The 23792-nt window shown below is 32.2% G+C and overlaps 1 protein-coding gene across 1 annotated transcript; it reads right to left on the reverse strand.

Annotated features, from left to right (window-relative positions):
• Positions 1-5605: 5605 nt before the first annotated feature.
• On the reverse strand, positions 5606-20539 carry LOC132637245 (copal-8-ol diphosphate hydratase, chloroplastic-like). The gene is given in 16 exon segments (XM_060354363.1): positions 5606-5898; positions 11499-11684; positions 12182-12223; positions 12226-12295; positions 12921-13117; positions 13208-13304; positions 13776-13891; positions 14051-14277; positions 14361-14476; positions 14562-14682; positions 16581-16795; positions 16889-17072; positions 17885-18188; positions 18681-18739; positions 19023-19106; positions 20533-20539. Coding segments are annotated over 16 exon segments (2259 nt in total). The 3' UTR covers positions 5606-5664.
• Positions 20540-23792: the final 3253 nt, after the last annotated feature.

A 23792-nucleotide genomic window follows, 5' to 3' on the forward strand; every position in this document is an offset into this window, starting at 1 on the left:
AACAGTCCTCAACGGGCCGAACCCATTTAAATCATTTCATTCCTCTTTTTTTTTTTTACTTTGTGCATTTAATTTGTACTGTATGGCTAACACTTTACTTGTTTTATTTGCTTAGATTAGGTGAACTTTAGCGGAACTAGTGGGTTTGATTTTAGCAAAATTGGGTAGGAAGAAACAATAATTAATTCCTTAGTTTCATTTTCTTCTTTCACATTAAATTATTTATGTACCTCTAATATTTATCTATATTAAAGCCATTGATTTTCAAGTGCAAAGCCATAAACACACATTTTGAATTATATTTTCATTCCTACTATATCGAAAATCTCAAAGTATTATTGATATACAAATATAAATTCAAGTATATTTTATAAATAACTCTCCAACTTTAAATCAGTCACGTACATTTTCAGCTAGGCATACTTAACAAACATAATAAAGAAGAAAAAAAAATTCCATCTTGTCTGTACTCTTAAACAAAATTAGTTAAGGTCTCCCCTTTTTTGAGTTATTTTCAAATATATCCCGCGCTCTTTCAATTTCTAACCAAACTCTTTTATACAAATTATTATTTTTACAAGTCTTATTTCTAATAACATTATTACTTTTTCCTTTAAAAACTTTAGCTATATTTATAAGTTATTTCCCAAACATTTATAATGCTATATTTATCCTTAGCCTAATTAATTCACTTAAGTCCGGTCGGTTAACCATTGTTAATGGGTCTTAAAGGGTGCCTAACACCTTCCCTTTAGGCTAATTGAACCCTTACTCAGATCTTTTGGTTTCGTAGACTTTAAAATAAAATCAACTTTAGATAATTACTTTAATTAACTTTAGGTGTCCTAATTCACCATAATAATTAGGTGGCGACTCCTTAACATAAACAAAAAAAATAGGAATCACCAATATGTTGTACTCTACTTTAACCCGGTTAAAATGGGATATGACACTGTCCTACTGAGCAGATGTGTCGTCCTGTATATCGGTACCTGCATCGTGAAATGCAGGCCCCTGGGCAATAAAAGGGGACGTCAGCACATTGAATGTACTGGTATGTAAAGCAACTGAAAGAAATAACATGGGACATGGAATAACATGATAAGAACTGAAACCTGGTCATGAACATGAATACATACATATGTGTATAAAACATGGTTAAAATATCATAAGTAGGGAGAGCATTAACTTATAACCGATCCATGGTCTGGTGCTTGCGTCCCGCCAGCAGAACACTCAGTCCTTGCCAGGGAACATGAGATTTAATAAAATATGAAAGGATCCAGTCATTATGAGAGATCGTCCGGGACATGGGTGGAACGATCCTCATCCTACGGTGGCTACGTAGTTTCAGGCTATCTGAATCCCTCCTCGGTAATTAATGCAACTCCCAAAACATGAACATGTAAAATAGTGGCACTTGCTGCCCATGGTATATCATGAATCATAACTTGCTTGTACATAGTGTTCATGAATCATAACTTGCTTGTACATGGTTTTCATGAATCATAACTTGCTTGTATAGTTTCATAAGATAACTTGTCATAGTCTTGCAAAACGTGTTTTTGGTTCATGAGTAATAACAATAGTTCGTAATCATATATATATATATACTTGACTTGAAAACATGCCTGTAACTTGGTTGATGAAATCATAAAGTTTCATATAAACATAATGAGAACACATGAGGAAGAATTCATGATTTATGGATTAAGCTAGGATTCCTAATAACCGTAATGGAAAATTAGGAATACAATAACGAATATAGATACGAAATTCATGTACATAAATACATAAATACGGGCTACCAATATGTTGGGTTTAATGCCCTAGGATATGAACTTCATGGATTTTAAGAAACGGATCATGGGGAAGAACGTAGAGATTCCCACATGTGGATGGAAGTTTTACATACCTTAATTGCTCCAAAACTTGAATTAGAGACTTGAGTTTTGAAGAAGATTTCCCAAATCTTGATTCTTGAACTTTGAGATGGGTTTTCTTGAAAAACCTAGATTAGGAATGATGATTTCTTGTTTAGATTACAAGGATATATGTTAGAATTGAGTTGGAATAATTAGAGTGGACTTACCTTGGTGTTCTTGATGATGGAGGAGAGTAGGAGGTCGTTCTAGGGTTTGAAGAATGAAAAATAATGAGTTGAACGAATATATATTGTCCTGTGAAATTGCAGTTTACGTTCTGAACAGTGCTGGCCGTATTTTCAGTTTACGGGCCGTAAATTGAATTTACGGGTCGTATTTTGCAATACGGACTGCACTGCGTCTCTTCAGTAAAATGGTCATAACTCTTTGCACAGATGTCCGTTTGACCCCCATAATATACCGTTGGAAAGGTATTTCAAATTTCTACAACTTTAATCAAGGAAGTTTTCCCAAATTACAAATAAATTTTGAAATACGGGCCGTAAAGTGAAATACGGGCCGTATTTAACCATATGACCTCAAAATGTCAAATTTCAGAATGTTCAGAAATTCTTGGTTTCAGTTTACGATCACTGTTCATGGGCGTAAATTGAAATAAGACCACTGTTCATGAGCGTAAACCACCATATCACAACTGAACAGAAAAATTTTAACTCTCACATTCTTTATCTGATTTTCTAAGTTTAGGATCGTGGTCAAAACTTTCGTTAAAGGTACGGGGTCAAAACTAGCTAGACTGAAGCCTATTTTCTATGCTATCCCTTCTATAATAATGTGGGAGCTGTGGAAGAAAAGAAATGGGGACAAACATGGAAATAAATTGTCTACTAGCAGGGTCATATATCAAGCATCAACCAACATACAACTATTGGTGAAGTTAAGGAAACCAAGCATAAAATCTGTCCCTCATAGATGGTTGGAAATGCTGAAGATTCTGGAGAATTTTGTGCCAAAACTTCAAATTACAAAGGTCATGTGGAGTTTACCTGCTATAGGAACTTGGAAGTGCAATACTGATGGGGCCACTAGAGGGAATCCTGGCAGGAGTGCCTATGCATTTTGTGTAATAAATTCAGATGGGGACTTGGTTCATGCAAGGGCCAAGGAAATGGAGGAAACCACTAACACTGTGTCTGAAGCAATAGCCTTACTTGGTGCTGCAAGATATTGTCTGGCAAAGCATGTGTACTCCTTCATTCTTGAAACTGATTCTCTACTGATGAAAAAGATTCTAGATAGACAATGGAAGCCTCCATGGAATATCATTCATGCAGTTGAGGAGATTTGGGACATAATGCACAATGAAGATGTACAAGTGCTGCACATAATGAGGGAAGGCAACCAATTAGCAGATCATCTTGCTAATTATGCATTGGATCATAGGGAAGTGAATGTAGCTTCTTTTGCAGAACTTGACTCAACCTGAAGGAGGATTCTTAATAGTGACAAATTGCAGTGTCCATATCTGAGAATTAGAACTGTCAAAAGATATCGCTGATGGAGGATGAACCTGAGGATCTGAGTTGGAGTTGGTGCTGTACTGATCAATATCACTCATCATGTTCAAGTCCTTTTGGAGGAGAACATGATGAGGATTCATACACTAACAGTTGTTTCCGTTTTGCAGGTACACATTATGCATGAAAACTGAAACTTTACAAGTTTTCTGAAAATTCTACTGTCTTTGGTATCATTGATCCTATTAAAGGAAAGGATATAATACACACTGAGTGGAATTTTCATTCTTCCCAAGTTATTCAAATACTTGGAACCATTGATCCTATTCACATAGGAGATGACATGGACCATCTGGTAGACTACATACACCAGAAGATCATCTTTCTGAGTCTAAATTGGAACTCTACTGAGTTTTGCATCATTGATCCTATTGAATTTGGAAAGGATATAATGCATTCTGAGTGGAAATCCAACCTTACCCAAGTTATTCAAATACTTGGCACCATTAATCCTACTCACATAGGAGATGACATGGTCTGTTTGCTGAATTACACACACCAGAAGATTAATTTTCTGAGTGTAACTTGGATCTCTGAGGATAAATTTCAAGTTACAAACAAAGCTAATCACATGCTTTGTCCTATTGATCCTATTCACATAGGACATGATATGGGATATTCAGAAGCTCATTGGATGGTAGTACTGGACTCATACAACAAAGGGACAAGAAGAAATCAAGAAAGGAATATCATGACTTTGCACAATCACTTGAGGATGGCAGGAGTTCAGAATTCTTCAAACCTGCTGTCATGGGAATTAAGACAAATCCTTGCAGTGTCAAACAGTTTCTATATGATGACAAATTTTTATCCAGTGGTATTAGCACTTTGTGCTCAACCTGCAAAGGAGATGACATTATATGGAGACTGTTTTGACTGCATCAAGGAAGCTAAGGACTTAAGAGACACAAGCTGCAGATTGCAGAATTTTTCAAGCTTAAGAGGAACAATTTCAGTGTTGAGATCATTCACATCATCATGTACCAAGTTGGGACCATGCATGCAAAATCTCAGGCAGCTAGTATCGTACAGTATATCATATGTATATTGTAGTATACTACCTGAGTTTTGGAGGATAAATCTTCTGCTACTGATAGACAGAAGACTTACATGTGCATTTATGGATTTCTACAGGATTGCAGGCATTGATATACACAGATATACAGCTGCTATACATGGAGTGTTGGCCAACTTATGCATCAAGGGATCAAACTTGGGACATATTTTGGTTGACAAGAGGAGGAACAAGCTTCACATCAGCATAATAAATGGGATTAGTAGATCATTTACACAAGTCTTAGTCTTATACCACTTTCTTATTTTAGCAATTTGTAGTGCCAACTTAAGGCATCATATGAGACTTAGGTTGGTCCTTAGAGTAATTCTTGCATTTTTATTAGCCATTTTGGCAATCTTTGTAAAGACTCCTTAATTGTTGTTTTCTTAAAAATTTATAAAATTAGCCCTAGGCCCACAAGCCTAGTGGAATTAAAAAAAAAAAAAAAAAAACTCCATTAACACAAACCAAACCAAATTCAGATTGCAACTCTCGAACCTCATAGATTAACTCTGATCACTTTGGCCTAACAACTACTCAACTGTTGCAAGCCCCTTCAGTTAACTCAAACTTAGCTTAAAGGAAATTGTTCTCAAAAGAATACCTTACAAAGTACTTTTGAATTAAGCAGAATAAGGTTATATATCGGTTTCTAAAGCAGTGAAATTAAACTAGACTCAACTAACTTGACAGCTTTGAAAAGGAAAAGGTAGTCAACCTGTTTCTGGGCATGAATAGTACCTACAGGAGTCCATTGTGAACAATTAGAATCCTTCTAGAACTCACCATAAAACTATTTCATCAATGCGAGCATAAATTAATCCTAAGCTTATACGAGTCCATAGTGAATCACCAGATTTTCCACGACAACGAAACACGTTCTTCACTTGTTCTACTTATTACATTACAAGTATGTTTGTTAATCATCAAAACTCAAATAACTCAACAGAAGGAATGACGGTGATCGATACTTTTTCTTTCTTCCTAATTATATTAATATTCACAGTCGTATAACAATGGAAATTTCATTTAATTTATACATTGTACAAGAAAGATCAATGAGAAGTTACAAACAGTACCAAAAGTTGATATGAAACGTTATTGTTTCACAATTTATTTATATCACAATACATATATAAGGATTCTACTCAACTGGCTCAAAGAGCACTTTGGATATATGAAAATTGAGTACTTCCTCTGTGACATGTGCAGTATAGTAGAAGGTCTTTGCAACTGCAAGAAATGTTTTCTTTATTTCTTTATTTATGCAGCACGAGGAATTATCGAACACTAATTTTACAAGTTCTTTCATGTCCGATTCAACCTCATTCGTGTGAGGGCTCCCATTGTGATTCCCGTTGCAGTTGATACTAGACACCTGAGATTTATCATATTTGACACAAAAGTATTAATAATCCCCTATCAATTTAGAAAAAATAAAGAAAAAAAGAAGTAAAAAGAGGCCATATAGGTTAATATCGCACATGGTCACTAAATTTTGTAATGTTTGTCGCACTCAAAAACATCTCCTGGATAAGCTTTATGGTTGGGCGGTCTTCATACTAGAAGAAATATATGGCGATAAGCTTGTGCTTGTTTGGAGGGATTATGACAAATGATTAAAGTTAGTCTTTCATGATACATAAAATATTCGGACAGAGTTGTTCCCGTATAACAAGCATGATATTCACTACAACATTAGGCATTTGTAGCTACGGATTCTCAGCTATGAATTTGAAAATTGTGGCTAATACTTAACAATAGCCACAAAAACAAAAATTTCATGTCTAATTACAATTTCGTAAAATTTCTTAGCTACAAAACTCACATGGCAAAGCTAATTCCTCATTTTTGCTATAGTTTCCAACCATCGTGGCAATAATTACCCAAGTAGCTACGAATCTATTGCTACAATAGAGCGTCGTAGCTAAATCACATGTTTTTGCCACGCGTTTGAAATTACTGTAGCAATAACAATCTTATAGCCACAAAAAATTACTTGAAACAAAATATTATAGCTAAATAGATATTTTTGCTTCAAGTTATAAAAATTCGTGGCAATAATTACCCAAATAGCTTCAAATTTATTGCTACAATAAAACATCGTAGCTAAATAGTATGTTTTTGCCACGTGTTTGAAGTTACTGAAGCAATAGTAATCTTATAGCCACAAAAATTACTTGAAACAAAATATTATAGCTAAAAAGATATATTTTTGCTTCAAGTTATAAAAATAAGTGGCAATAATTACCCAAATAGCTACAAATTTATATTGCTATAATAAAACGTCATAGCCAAATCATATGTTTTTGCCACGCGTTTGAAGTTACTGTAGCAATATAATCTTATAGCCACAAAAAATACTTGAAAAAAATTATTATAGCTAAAAAGATATTTTTTTATTTAAGCTACAAAAATACATGGCAATAACTATCCTAATAGCTACAAACTTATTGCTACAATAAATTTTCATAACAAATAATATATTTTTGCCACGTATTTGAAGTTACTGTAGCAACAGTAAGTTTTTAGCTACAAATATTTACTTGAAATAAAATAATACAGTTAAATTGATATTTTTGCTTCAAGTTGTAAAGATCAGTGGCAATAATTAGCTTAATAGCTACAAACTTCTTCATAAAACTTTATAGCTAAATATAAGTTTTTGTTACGCTTTTAAAGTTATTATTGCTAAATATGTTTACGTCATGTTATAAAAAAGTAGAAATAGTTGGATAACAGCTACAATTATTTTGTATGACAAAATGATATATCCACAAAATCATAAAGACAATAAGTTTTCATGGCAAGTATAACTTTCCTTCGTGCACTTGAAGTTACTATCATATCATATCATATCATATTATTTTAATCATAATAAATTAATTGAACAAATATTTTTGCTTTGGTTATATTATGACAACAATTTATCCACCAACAATGGTTGCGGTGTAGTGGTTGGTATTGCTCCATCTTCAACCAAGTTCTCGAGTTCGAGTCCCCTTGAGTACGTAAAATGAAATTTGTCGCCAATTTTGGCGCTAACAATTACCATGAGATCTCCTTGCTAACAATACCATAATATTTCAAATTATATATATATGTGTGTGTGTGTTTTCTAATTATGTAGAAAATAAGAATATATTTTGCTTATATCTTGTTGCACTAAAAATTAAGACTTTAATACGGTTAATATTTAAGTCCATGACCAAAAAAAAAAAAAAATTGTTGTACAGTAATTTTTTATTAAGTTACCTATGAGTTAAAATCACAATTAAAAGAACAATTGAATTATATCTAATTAATGTGCAAATAAATAATTATATAAAATTTAAACACCTATAAGCTCGTGTTTGATTACATGCAAAATTAGTTACATTTATTTAATATAGACAAATAAAAAAAAATTACAATGGGCTTGGTCCTTTTCAAGTTTAATAATTTATTCATTATCATATAACTCATAGCCCATTTATTAGATCATAACTATTACATCATAATTTATATCAAATAGAGTATTACTTGTAAGATTCAACCTAATTTAAGTAACTATTTAAATTTATTTAATTAAATTTGAATATCTTATTATATCACATTTAAACAAATATGTGCTTGTATCTAATTATATTCAATTTAAATAAGCATACAAGTTATTGAGGTATAATATATTATGATTTTAATAAATTGATACACAACAACAACGTACCAAGTGTAGTTCCATAAGTGGAATTTGGGAGGGTAGAGTGTACGCAGACAGTACCTATACCGTGGTAGGTACAGAACCTGTTTCCGATAGACCCTCGGCTAAAAGAAAGCATATCAATTTCAATAACTTGATAATTATGATAAATCTAAGCAAATATTAAAATTACTAATTTAATATAATTAATCTAGGAGAATATGACCCAGCAAACGATATTATTCAGTATAAAAAATATTACATGTTAGTTTTAATATTAATTAATTTAAATAATTATATAATTATAATTTTTTTTTTCATGAATTATATAATTATAATCATCCCTAAATTCGCGAATTTAATCTTTGTTAATATTTTATTGGATTATGTGATACTTGAAAGATATATTTTAGAATGTCATTTTTCATGAAAAGAGTTAATTTATTCTATTCTATTTATTGTAACTTATACTTTTACAATTCTTTGTTGAGTTAATTATATTAAACACTCCTATAATATGATTGGGTTTCAGATTCATTCCTTCTATTTTAAATCAAAAATTTATACCCCTTATATTATATAAATACTACACTTACACTCCCTATGAGGTATATCTGAACCTAAATATTTGAATATAATTATCAAAAATTAAATTAAATTTACAAATAAGAAGTATTTATGTATTTATTTTTTAAGAAATTTAATAGAGAAGATAAGACTTCTTTTTAATATCTTTATTCAAGCATTTGATTAAATAGAGAACTACACATATATATTCTGAAACATGTATCTTTCGAACTTATAAATAAGAAAAGAACACTGATTACTTAATACGATATTCGACTAATACTAATAACTTTCCTACACTTTAAACATGTAACTTATTTTCATTTATTTTAATTATAATATTTTATTATATAGGAATTTCTCATCTTTATTTTAGTTTATTTATTTATTTATTCTTCCACTTCAAAATATCTTAAAATTACATAAAAAAAATCATTTATAATTCTAATTAGTCTTTGAATAATTATATTTTATTATGCTTAGTTTTGGATAAACCACATAATGAGTGCAAGTGTAGAATTTTCGTGATCTAGCGAGTCTAAGTATTTTATTTTAAAATACCAAAAGTATATTTGAAATGAATTGTATCACATGAGAGTTTAGTGTAATTAACCCTTCCTCCTTTTTAATAGGCTTTTTTTTAAAAAAAAAAAAAAAAAAAAACTATATCTGTTATTACATTTATAGTGTTGTATCCAAAAAGTTAAACAATAATAATATAAAACCAGAATAGGGTGCAAGGCCAAGCGGCCAATTCCAATCCCCAAAACCTAAATCCTTTTTCATCCCCAGCCGTCACACCTCCCACCCGCTTCCCCCTTTGCTTTGTCAATCAAAATATCTAATTTGTAGTTGTTCACAAGTATTTTACTTTCTTCTTTAAGTTGCGGTAACAGTAGACATTGAAACAATTTTCTTATTTATTTATTTATTTATTTATTTATTTATTTATTTATTTATATAGATTGGTTCTCATCGATTTAAGGTGAGCAATGGTGATTCCATTTATATTGAGAGTGAAGTCATGTGAAGTCGACAACACAGTAAGTTGAGATTTTGCTTTTTGAATGTTGTGGACAAAGTTGATATTTTTTTTTGGGGGGGTTATACATACTCTAACAGAAGCTAAGTTAGTCTATGGTTGTGTCGTATAAATATTTATGTTTCAGAAGTTGTTTGACAGTTATAATGTAATTAAAATCAAATGCTTATTATTATTGTAAATGTTAATATCTGTTCGGAAGGTTTTCTTGTTATGGATCTATAATTCTTCCGTGAAGGATAATGTAGTGTTGTATATATGCTTGTTCCTTGATTAATAGTACTTTGTTAAAAAACGCTTTTAGTGCAAACGATTGAATTGCTTGGAGCTTGCGATCCATTTTAAGATTATTGAGTTTCATTGTCTTACAAAAACTGGTCATATAGGAATGTTAAGAGGATTTTAGTAACGATAATGCTTTTCTATAAATTATATGATTATATTTACCTGTTAAAGTTTTTTTTTTTTTTTTGGAACATCTACATGTTAAAGTTATATAGTGCATGATATAATTATTTTTATGCTTTTTGGTATTAATTTGCTTTATTGAAATTGATAGGCAAATTTGTGGAATTATTGGAGCAACAATGATAAGTGATCGATATTGATCAAGCTACTATACAATTGGAGACAATGAAAAAAAGGAGAAGACTATGCAGCTTGTATCTCAAGCATGACACTTCCATTGTAATTGTTGTCATAGAAAAATTATGTATTGTGAATATTTTAAAATTTAACTATGTAATTATGTGTAACTCGAAACCCATTTCAAATCTAACTTTTTTGATTTCTCGCCCGCATTATCAAAATTCTTGAGTTAAATATGCTTATGGCGTATTCTTCAATTTGTGGCAATGGAGTTTGTGTTATCATGACTAAACCTATATATAATTGCTAAAATTATGGTTATACGTTCTCACCATTCGTAGCAAAACTAAAAAGAATTGGCTATAATTTTATGTACTTTGTGGCAAAAAGTATAAATTCTTAGCTATGTACAAAAATGTTTGTGGCAAATACTTCAACTCATTAGCTACGAATTTTGAACTTGTAGCTAAATATAAATATTATTGCCACGAGACTAAAATATAAAATAGCTACAAAGTTTGAATTTTCATAGCAAACAAATTAAGTGATTTGACACGATGAATTTTCATAGCAAGCAAATTAAGTCTTTTGCCACAATAGAATATATTGTGGCTACAATATAAAGATTGCTACAAATTTTATTTGCCGTGACAAAAGAGTAAAACTATTTGCTACAAGTATATATTTCGTGGCAAGAATGATTTACTATCATAGCTACAACACAAAAAAAATTCGTAGCAATAAGTACTAGTCCTTAGCCACGGATCATGTAAAGTTTGTAGCTAACTTTTAGCTACGCTACTTCCAGCTACGAATGCTACGGCAAAAAATTTTTTTAGCTAAAGTGTTTAGCCACGAAAATTTTCATATTTAGCTATAGTGTGTTTCGTAGCTATATGTACTATGTGTTGTAGTGATTGTAATATATATGGGATATCTGACGTTCCTAGCTTAGCCTACCCATTTTAACAGTGAAGTTGTATTATTTTAGGTAACATTAAAGTAATTGAACCGTATGTAAATCCAACGACCATAAGGGCGAATTTCAGGCTCAGAAAATACAATTTAGATTACAGATTAAAACGTGTAAATTTCTAATTACCTTTCCACTTTGAAGCTTGTAACAGACTTTATTGGTAATGTTGGATATATATTTGTAGTCTATACTGGATATTATCTCATCATCTACCACATGGCCAGCACAAAGATTAATTGTGCGGACTAACAACTCGGCTTCTTCTTGGCGTGCAGTTTTCTCCTCTCCAACAGACATCAACCACGTCCCCCACTGCATTAACAAAAATAAAAACAGTGAATGCATATATAACTTCAAGAAATTAAGCTACATTATTTAAAGATAACAATTAGTTACATATCTTCCTCATATTAATTAGTTGATATATCTGTTTGCTTTGTGTGATGCAAAGGAATTGAATACTAAAGCAGCAATATATACAAGGATACTAATTTAACTTTACAATTCAAAAATTAATTTGCTCGATGCGTGAAAAGAAATACAAAACATACTGTTATTAAGTTATGAAATTCATTGCTAATCGATTTGTCCCTATAATAGCTCGTAGGTAAAATTTATTTTTTCATAATTCGTCGCTAATCCATTGTTAAATAAGATAAGCGAAAAACTTTTATTATTTAGGGACAGATTTTGTTGTTTAGCGACAAAAAGTATTCGTCGCTAATTTCTGTTTTTTTTTTTTTTGTGTGTGTGTTTTGTAGTTAAGTCATAAGCTATTCAATAAAGCATAATTAGTGTTAGATACTTACTGCAGAGTGTAATTGGAGGTGGATGTCTTTGCCTAAGGTCTCTCATAAGTCTCTTCTGAAATTTGGTGCAAAAACTGAAGAAGATTGTTGAGAAGTATCTGTCTTGTTTCATTACTGCAACAAAAGAGGGGGGAAGGAGCGGGGGGGGGGGGGGGGGGGGGGGGGGGCATAAATTAAAGTTGTCAAATACTTCAATCTTTTCAATTTTTCAATTTCTTTTAATTTTTCACATCGTTTGCTCTTTTTAGGGTAAAGTTAAGTGTAACAAAAAAACCACTTGCAGGTACTCCCTCTATCCCATAATAAGTGTCATCTTAGCCAAAAAAAATTGTTCCTTAATAAGTGTCACCTTAGGAAACCAAGACATAAATTGCTAGTTTTTTCTAGTTCTACCCTTAGACAATAAAGTAACATCTAAATGATGATTGGAAAAGGCACATATAACTTGGTATTGTTGGATTCCCAATGTCAAAAGGTTTACTTCTTATGCATGCTCTAATCAAAAGGTAAAAGTAGTTTAATTTTATTATATAAGGGTAATTTAGTAAATTTCACAATGCATTATTGGTTTCTTAATATGTGTGTTTTTGGCTAAGGTGACACTTATTATGAGACCGAGGGAGTAATTATGAGCAAAATCGATATAAAGTTGTTTAAAAGATATCTATGACCAATGAAAAATAAATACGTATGCCTATCAAATAGTAACAAATTCGATAGACATATATATAGCACAAACCTGTTTTTAGAAGAAGTGGTAGGTTCTTCAGTGAAGTAAGATGTAATCATCTTACACATTATAAGAGATTTAGCCCATGCAAGTCTTTCCGTTGACCTCTCTACTTCAAATAAACTTGCTGCACCTAAGAAATAACCTTCCAATAGCTCCTTTTTGCTTATTCCAAAGTGTTCAAAATTGCACAGGGTAAACCAGCTATTCACAGAAAAAAGAAAGAAGAAAAATTAGAAAAAGGGGACTTGAACTTTGTCTTTTTCCCACACTTCTAAATTAATAATTGAAGGAACTTGAATAATCGTCCATTCAAATTGATGTTGACTTTGGCACTTGTTGTAATCTAATTTTGCGGCCTCAAGATACACATTATTGCTCACTTCGGGCATTCTACATTAAAAATTACAAAGATTAAGACTGCATGCTGTAGTTCAAGAAGAATTCAAAGTATATGTACTCAGGCAAATATTGAGAATTTTTTTCTATATATAGAAAGGATATAATGCACCAAACTTTTGCTTGCCAAATAAGGCAGGGCATGGTGATAATGACATATAGTGAGAGAAAGACATTATTGTTGATGTCGGACATTCTACATTGAAAATTCCAAAGATTAAGACTGCATACTAATCGGAAATTGAGTTCTTTTTTCTAGATACAGAAATTTAAAGAAAATAAATGCACCAAACGTTTGCATGCCAAAAAAGGCAGGGCATGGTGATAATGTCATGTATTGAGATCTAGAAAGAATAGTTAACAACTCTTGTACCATGTTAAATCAATTGACCTTCTTCTCTAAAAGTTTAAATTGTTTGAGAGAATTCATATTAGATAATTATCTTTTCAAAGCGCTAAAGATACCTGTATAACGTCTTGCCAATCCAAATATCATTTGATCCGCCATATTGTTCTATGTATAACCGAGCTTCCACCCTGGGTAGGCTAGCATACCATGGAATATCCAATGCATATCGTATCTGTAACCAAATATATATCCGATAATATGATCTTAATTTGGAAATGTCGTTAATTTCTATACACGGAAAGCATATATAAAAAGAATATTATTAGATCACCTAAAAGATAACTGCACTGCAGATAACCAATTATTTACTTTTCAATAGTTATAAATGTACCTCTCCAGGTAGATCCTTAGCTATTAACCATTTGTCTAAGGATTGATTGTTTAACAAACATTCTTGCAAGAAATTGTAGGTAAACTTGTTTGCATCATCAAGAATCTTCTCTCCCGGGAACGAAACTTGAGAGCATCTATAGAGATTGTACATAGCTGTTGGTGACTTGTCCGTTTCACCCTTTAGGCAAAAAAAATTATCACCATCTTTGAATTTGTTGAGCACATCTGTGGCAGATAAAACATTGGTTAAATCAATTTTGTAGGAAGTTCTTAGTACTTAAGCATATAATTTATTTCTATTGACTTGCCTGGATTAACATTATATCCATGTAATCTTAGCAGTCTAATAGCCATGCATGTGTCATCAATGTCACATACGTTTGAATTCCTTCCGCTAAAAATTCCAATCTCTTCATTCCAGTATCTGTAATTAGTTTTAAAAATGATCAGTATATGTAGTATCATCGGAAGAGAAAACAATATGAGATATTAATGTACATCATTAATACCTTTGCACATGATCTAACATGTCTTTGAATTCTTCTTCAAAGTAATCTGAAATTCCAAGGTGTTGTAATCGATCAATCGCCCATAGTAGTGCTTGCATATCGACTGGGCAGCTATGTGGAGCTGAAAGTGTGATGAAATAATTTGAAACATATGGATACATGTTAGAATGAAATTAACCTCAATTTGCAACTATGATCATAGGAATTTTGCATCTGGTTTGCTCTAGTGAAGTTGATCTTTCATATAACTGTATATTTTTCCTTATTATGTAAAAGAATTTAACTTATAATTGTGACAACTCACCCCCTTCTTTTAAGTTTTTATGCTCCAAATTGTGTTATGATACCTTGTATAAGTCAACATTACTATTTGGGACTTGTTGGCATCGATTGGATTGGGATCCGAAAAGCTCAGGGTGAATTTCAGCACATTTGGAGCAACTTGAAAGTTGCGAACTAGAGCTAGTCATATGAATTCATCTTGCATTCAGGGGCGGCTCAAGCACATTACGGGCCTAAAGCCATAATTTAATGGAAGGCCTTGATTTTTTATTTTTTTTAAAAAAAAACTTTAATATATATTTTCATTTAAAGTCTATTCTTCTAGTTTTTAGAGATGCAAAAATATTAATATTCTCTTTATAATCAATTCATTCTAATAATTCTTTTTTAATTAATAACATAGCCAATCCATTAAATCTTTATGAGGCACTATTGAACTTAGGTAAGATCATCGATTGTAATTTTGAAAAACATATTTCCGCCGAGGCAACTATTACAAAATTATTAACATTATTCTATAAGCAATATAAGCATTTGAAAAGAAGCAAATCTTTTTATTTGATCGAGTTTATCAATTAGAATATTATCTTGTAATTGTATGATTTCTCTTTAACATTTTTAATTCAGAAAATGTGATTACTATGTTTTATAAAACATCCAAGGTTAAGGCAATATTTTAAAATTCTTGTCATCTAATGATCTCAATTTTTTACCGCCATACAATTTTTTTTTATGGTAAACTTTTGCAAACTAAATTAACAAAAAATAATATCTCGTACTAAATAGCCATACCGAATAAAAACTCAAAATTTTTGATTTCGTATGTTGCTAAACAATTAGTTTTTGGTTCCTCACTAACTTATACAGTACTAATTTCAATAAAAGCATCTCTTATTGGTGGAGTTTAAAATGATACTTCCTCCGTTTCAATTTATGTGAACCCATTTGACTGGGCACGACATTTAAGAAAGGGTGAAGACTTTTGAAACTTATGGTTCAAAATAAGTTTTGAGTATTTGTGTGGCTGTAAATCATTTCATAAAGTGAATTTGTTTCCAAATTAGGAAAGAGGTCATTCATTTTGGCACAGACTAAAAAGGAAATAGGTTCACATAAATTGAAACAGAGGGAATATTACTTTAATACTTTAATTACGACTTTTCCGACATGTTTATGGAAATGATTTAAGAATTAGAACGAACACGCTATTGACAATCGAAAAAATTATATTCACGGTCAAAAATTAACTTTTCTTTTATATAAAACTTTTTTAAAGAAAACTTATAAACCTACCATCACTAAAAATGGGGCCCCCAAAAATTGGGGGCCTAAAGCACCTGCTTCGTTAGCTTTACCTTAGAGCCGGCCATGCTTGCATCTAGTCCGCTCTAATGATGGAGAATATTTTTGCCTTCTATAATTAATTAGCAATGAAATTGCTCTTTCATGACACTATCAAACACTATAGAACTACATATACTACGTTATTATACAAAATAAATTCACGGTATCGATATATTTTAACATATTCTCGCAAGTAACCTGTCTTACTTCTTAGGTTAATAATTTCACTTATTATGATTGTTAATATTGGAATTATCTTTTAGTTAATCTGATAGTTTAAAAATTACTTTTACATGTCAGTGTATAGCGGTTAAATTCTACACAAAATGAGAAACAGTAGTCTTCAACTAAAAAATATTATACTCCATATTAACAAAGGGAGAAAAGAATTACCTCCTCCGTTATACTTTTGAACAACCCTTTGAAGATATCTCAAACAATTTTCATCATTTGTTTCCATAAATGCAAAGGCAGTGGAGGCAATGGATGTTAAGAATGAGCCATCTGGCATTTGAAGCTTCAGAAGCCTTTCCCAATCCAAGTCACGAAATCCTTCTAGTGAAAACAATAGCGTTGTTGGAATTGTATGCACAAGATCTTTAGGAATTCTGTAAAATTAAAATGTATTATCATGTAATTAGTAATTGGTTAACCATTGTAATTAAGTGCCAAACAGAAAATTAAAGTAGTGACTTAATTACCTCTTAAATTTCATCTCTCTCCATGCACATATATTCTTCAAGACTGGAGCATCGTAGGGAATATCAATGTCCAAAGGTTGAGCTTTCTCGAGGAGAGCAGGAAATACAATTTCAAATCCACAAGTCATGTTTTCAACATTCCCTGTTTCTAACTTGGATATGTTTTCCTTTATAAACGATACACCTAATATTTAACAAAAGAAAATCAGCATGAGATTGAAAAAATGCAATATTGATAATGCCATTTATTAACAATAACTACGCTTCAATATTGAACTAATCGGGGTCGGATCGACTATATAAATCCTAATTGACCATACTTCTTCAATTAAATTCCTCTCAAACTCTCTGTATCGTGAGAATCATCAAGGGTTAATTAGTTCTACGACGATAAGAAATTGACTCTGGACCTAACTCAACCCCAAAAGTAGGCTCAAGAAGTGAGATTATCCAAGATCATATAAGAAATCTAATATATTCAATCCCACCTGATGTAGAAAACTCAACAACCCCCCTCCCCCCCCCCCCCCCCCCCCCCCCCCCCCCCCCCCCTCCCCCTCCCAGATACTAAAGACTGACATCTGTTGCGTGTAAAACATAATACAGCAACCCAACATGAGGTAAACTAACTATTGGGATGAATCTAGCTCTAATATGTGGTATGATAAAAAAAGGGTCATTGAGCCTAACTCAACTCTAAAAGATAACTCAAATAGTAAGGATAGTCCAAAATCATAGGAGCCTAATATATTTAATTCTACTGTGAAAAACTCGATATCTATTGATTGTCAACCTACTGCAACTCTCTTCCTTTATCTAGTTAGTTCGGCTTATCTGACAAGCTTGTTAAAGGAAAAAAATAGTCTTAATTATTACCCAACGAGCTTGCTGATAAAAGTCTTTTAAGATGCATATATGGGTATTATCTTTTGAAGAAACAAAACCTTTTAAGTCAACTTTTCAATATGTACGGAGATGTCAACTCAAAGTGTTTACCTTTGTTTCTCTTCTCAATGCCTGTGTTCCAGGTTGTTAATGCAACAACAGATGCAAGTGTGTTCAATAGGCGGTCGTAAATGTTGAACAAAGACTCCTCTCCCCATGAACCATCAGAAAGTTGATTGTTTACTATCCATTGAAGACAAGATGGAAATTGTGGCCTATCACTTCCATTTGTATCTCTAATTAGGGCAACCCATGCTGTGTCATAGGGTGACACACTTGAACTTCCATCTTTCATGCTACTCAACATATGTTTGATCTTCTCTACCAACTTCCTTTTCTTGATTGTTGTAGTTACCTATGGGGAAAAATTGTTAATTACACGTACGAATCAGATTACTCATTAGTTACAAGTAAATCTCTATGATAAGATCTAATCAGTAATTATCTGATCTTGTTGAGACATAATGAAATTAAGTAATTAAAGAGTTTTGTTTTGATAAAAGTTTTAGTTTTTAGATACCAGAGCAGATAAAGATCCTAGGTTCAATTCTCCGCCACTCAAAAATCAATAAAATATTTCCACGTGTTTGACCCATGAAAATGAAGTATCTATAACTTAAATCTTTAACCAAAAGCAAGACTTAGCTTGCTCAGAGTATGATTTATTAAACACAGAGAATGTAAAATGATTGATCACTTTATAACGAATTAAAGATAATTAACTTCACACTTCTATACAAGTGTATAATTTTTATTGAGGTTTTCTTTATTACTACATTCAAATCAATAAGCTGGTAAACACAATTAAATGAAGTTGAAGCAAAAAAATAGAGAATTATTTTGTAACCTGAATGCTTTCCCCATCTAGGTATTTCGTATCCTCAATTTGCAACTCATCAGTGTAACCTGCGAAAAATGTATACATCATGAGTCCAAGTTTAGAATTCGAACACACATCTACTCTATTTATTGGGTTCGAAAATCTATTATTATATTGAATTTTCTATACATGTACAAAGGCTGATCCAATAATTATTGAGTTTGGATGAACCCATAACATATATATTAACTACATCCGCCTTTGTCTATTAACTTGTCAAAATGCATTATGATATATTGTTTTTTGTAAATAATTTGTATCTTCATTGTCCAATACTTATAGCAAAACTTATCGATCGAATGTTCATACCTAGGGAATTTCCAGCATTAGGCACATGTCTGCAGCAAATTTTCTTATAAACAACTGAGCCTTCAGTTTGGAATTGGCAATTTGCTGAAATGTTAACAACAGAAAAATATTATCAGTATTTACTATTTTAGTGGTTTAAGAGTAGAGGGGTTGTGGGGTCTAAAAATAAATATTAATTGACTTTATTTTTTGTGGAAAGAAATACTCTTTGGGGAATGCGGGAGGTTAAAATTTAAGCCTGTCAATTGGGCCAGGTCGGCCCGGGAGTGGCCCACCTAACCCGGCCCATAACCGACCCAGCCCCCCAATCTGGTAAGAGGGTGGTGGGCTAGGCTAGTGAAAAAAATTAGGGGGCTGGGCCGGACATGCCATTTAGCCCGGTATCCCGGCCCACCAACAGCTCTGGTTCTGGCCCACCGAGGGCCCGGCCCGGCCCACTTCGAATTAATTTTTTTTTAAAATAAATTATTTAAGTGGTATATTTGTGTATATCTTGTATATGTTAATGGTATATTTGTGTATATCTTGTATATGTTAATGGTATATTTGTGTATATCTTGAATATGTTGTTGGAATGAAGACTCCCAACGGCTATTTAAGTGCTAAAAATTATAAAAAGTTGAGAATGTGATACAAGACTACATAAGTAATTTAAAATAAAACTTCAAACTTAAATTGATAACATTGCAAATTCAAAACATACAAACCTGAGCGGTTAACTTATTACAAATGAAAAGTTCAAAACGCTAGCATCGATGGAGAAATTTAAAGAAGAAATAAACTTCAAAGTTCAATTTTGTGCCTTTTGTCCAAGTGCCTACATAATGGACCGGTACCCCCAAAAACCGGTTCGGACTTATGGAGATATATTTGACCACAATGTTGACATTTAACATGTTCCTCGTCTACTCGCTCAAAATGTAACCACACCGGACTTGAAATTGATCTTTAGACTGGAGGAGGAGGTGGAGGATTATCATTATCCATTAAATTTAAATTTTGAAATTTGAACTTGGAAGTTGGAAGAGCGAGAGAGATTTAGATGAGTAGGAAATTTAGGGAAAGAGGAGAGTAGGGAATTGTGAGACAATATGGAGAAGAATGAATGGTATTTATAGATTGAAAATAGGGCCAAAGTATAATTTAAGGAACTTGATGGTTAAAATAAAGTTGACAACAAATAGACTTTAAAGTATCAAACTTAATAAATTTTAGTATTATAATTTTTTTTTAAAATAATTAAAATCCTGCCCGGCCCACTAAAACCCGATCCGGCCCACTTAGCCCACTATGTACCCTACCCGGGTAAGGGGCTGGGCCGGACACCCCTTTCCCTCCTCCAATCCGGCCCACTAACTATGGCCCGGCCCGGCCCACTTGACAGACTTAGGTTAAATTGAGGGTGTACCATATATGTTATTGATTTACTATTATACTATTAAAATATTTAATTTGGTATTACGAAAAATAGAAAAAACTAAATTATTCTTAACATTAGAGAAGTTCATACCTGACATTTATTTATTTTTTGAAATTCTCTTGTGAGAACATTTGTCTTCACCATGAGAGTGATGTAATCGTTCTAAGCGATTTATAAGTTAATTTTCACCTTTTTCCTTTTAATTTTTTGCTATAAAATGTGGTCCTGATAAGAGAGACTAGTGGATCCTACTTAGCCCTAGTAACTGAGAATTAAACTATTGTGATTAGACGCATCCTGCAAATTGGAATACTTTGTAAAATTCTCAATAATAGTCACACTAAAATATTATCCAATAATATTTTATAAAAATATATTATGTATAAAATAAAATTTTAAAATATTTATGGTAATCATCATTAATGTGATGCACATAATAAATTTCAAAAAACAGCGGATGCAAAAGATGAAAACGAAAGTGTTCATGAAGATCCTCAAACTACTGCTATTTGAGATGAATAAGATGAATCAATGTTAAGCTCTTAGAAAAATTTCAAGGGAAAGCTATTGAATTCCTTTTTGCTGAAAGTTTAGACAAAATTTTCGTCAATTCAATCGTTATGTTATCACTGAGAGACTGAAATTTACGTAACAACCTACAATTGTAGAATTCTTACGTCAAACTTGAAATATTTAAATTCTCAATTAATTTAATGCATATGTGCTTTAGATTTTAATTCTTTATCGATACGATACAACTAGTTATGGATTTTCATTAATTTTTAATTAATGAGGTATCAAAATCAATTGAGATTTTAAAATTAACAAGTATATTGTTTTCGCTTATAATATAAAAGGTACATAAAATTCACTGTTTGCGTACTTTTGTTTATAACAGCCAAATGAGATCTAAATATCAAATGTTAGTATACATACATAACAACATCTCACTATTGCAGCCATGAAATTTCTGGACACTGCCATTATAGAGAGGTTTGACTGTACATTATTGGAAAGTGATAGACAAGTCGACGATACTCTATTTTTAATTAAAAAATGAAAAAAATAATTCTACCTGTTCACAAGCTAAGCTAAGTAGTAAGAATCTAGTAACTTTTGTTCATACCCTATACTTTTATTAAGATATTGACAAAATATTGTATAAACGGTTGTTTGCGAACCCAATTAGTATTATTTTATGTGAACTTAATATCATAATTGTAAGAACCCATAAACTTTAATATTTGGATCCACCTCTGGCCGAGAGATACTAGATATGTAAAAATAAGTGCTCTATGTAAATAATACTCTTTCTGCTTCAATTTGTTTGCCTTACTTTTTTTTTTAGTTCATCTAAAAAAGAATGCTCTTTCCTTTTTTGACAACGCTTTAATTCAAACTTTCCACATGATATGTCTGAAATCACAAGATTAAAGGGCATTTTGTTATATATTATATATCTTTAATTTAAAACCAAAAGATTCAAAAGTCTTTTTTACCTTTTTAACTTGGTGTCAAACTAAAACCAGACAAAGAAATTGAAATGGAGGGAGTAATTAGGAAGAAAACTAAAACTACTCACTTGTTACATGTTTGCAAAATAGACGGACGTTGGGCGCAGACAATAAGGTTTGGACATTGATTGCTGGAAGATGGCAGGGAGATTTGAGGTTGGATAGGGCATGCATTTTCTTTTAGTGAAGAGGGATCGGTGAAGTTAAGAACATAGCTATCAGTGGGAATATTTTCTTAGCTCCCTACTACTCCAGATGAGACAACTTATATATAGCGCATCCTGCTGAACAATTTTCTCTCTCTTATACTTTTAAACCTAATGTTATCTTACGTGTATACTGGATTATAATTAACTAATATTATTGCAAAAGAATTCTGCCTACAGTTGTCCTTCACAACGCAACTTCGATCTCTAAAAAATAAAATGCCGGCCTCCATTTTAATTCAAAGTCTTGTGTTCTCCTCGACAGTCAATCTAGCCAAAGTATGGAGATAAGGAAATTAAATTTGTTCTTTCTTTTAACTCTCAAATTATATTTTAATAAGAGTATAATTTTTTTTTTTTTTGATACACTGGAATTATATTACTACACTATAACGCCCATAAGGGAGGGTGGACTAGTGAAGCCGACCGGTGGGTCAAGATAAGCCTGTCAATTGGGCCGGGTCAGCCCTGGCTCACCTAACCCGGCCCATAACCGACCCGGCCCCCCAACCCGGTAAGAGGGTGGTGGGCTGGGCTAGAGGAAAAAATTAGGGGGTTGGGCCGGACATGCCATTTAGCCCGGTAGCCCAGCCCACCAATAGCCCGGGTTCTGGCCCACTTCAAATTATTTTTTTTTAATTTTTTTTAAATTTAAGTGGTATATTTGTGTATATCTTGTATATGTTAATGGTATATTTGTGTATTTCTTGAATTTGTTGTTGGAATGAAGACTCCCAACGGCTATATAAGTGCTAAAAATTATAAAAAGTTGAGAATGTGATACAAGACTACATAAGTAATTTAAAATAAAACTTCAAACTTAAATTGATAACATTGCAAATTCAAAACGTACAAACTTGAACGGTTAACTTATTACAAATGAAAAGTTCAAAACGCTCACATCGATGGAGAAATTTAAAGAAGATATAAACTTCAAAGTTCAATTTTGTGCCTTTTGTCCAAGTGCCTACGTAACAGACCGGTACCCTCAAAAACCGGTTCGGACTTATGGAGATATATTTGACCACAATGTTGACATTTAACATGTTCCTCGTCTACTCGCTCAAAATGCAACCACACGGACTTGAAATTGATCTTCGGACTGTAGGAGGAGGTGGAGGATTATTATTATCCATTAAATTTAAATTTTGAAATTTGAACTTGGAAGTTGAAAGAGAGAGAGAGAGAGAGAGAGAGAGAGAGAAATTTAGATGAGTAGGAAATTTAGAGAAAGAGGAGAGTAGGGAATTGTGAGACAATATGGAGAAGAATGAATGGTATGTATAGATTGAAAATAGGGCCAAAGTATAATTTAAGAAACTTCATGGTTAAAATAAAGTTGACAACACTAGATTTTAAAGTATCAAACTTAATAAATTTTAATATTATATATATATATTTTTAAATAATTAAAATTCGACCCGACCCACTTAGCCCATTATGTACCCCTATCCGGATAGGGGGTTGGGCCGGGCACCCCTTAGGCCCACTAACTATGGCCCGCCCTGGCCCACTTGACAGACTTAGGTCAAGAGGGGAACATATAGACTTCTAGCCTATGGTGTTTCCAGGAATATGACATTAATTTTAGACAAATTCTACATTGAAAATAGATGTAAAAATAAAGTGT

Source organism: Lycium barbarum, chromosome 4 (assembly GCF_019175385.1).
Source record: "Lycium barbarum isolate Lr01 chromosome 4, ASM1917538v2, whole genome shotgun sequence".
NCBI classification, from domain to species: Eukaryota; Viridiplantae; Streptophyta; class Magnoliopsida; order Solanales; family Solanaceae; genus Lycium; species Lycium barbarum.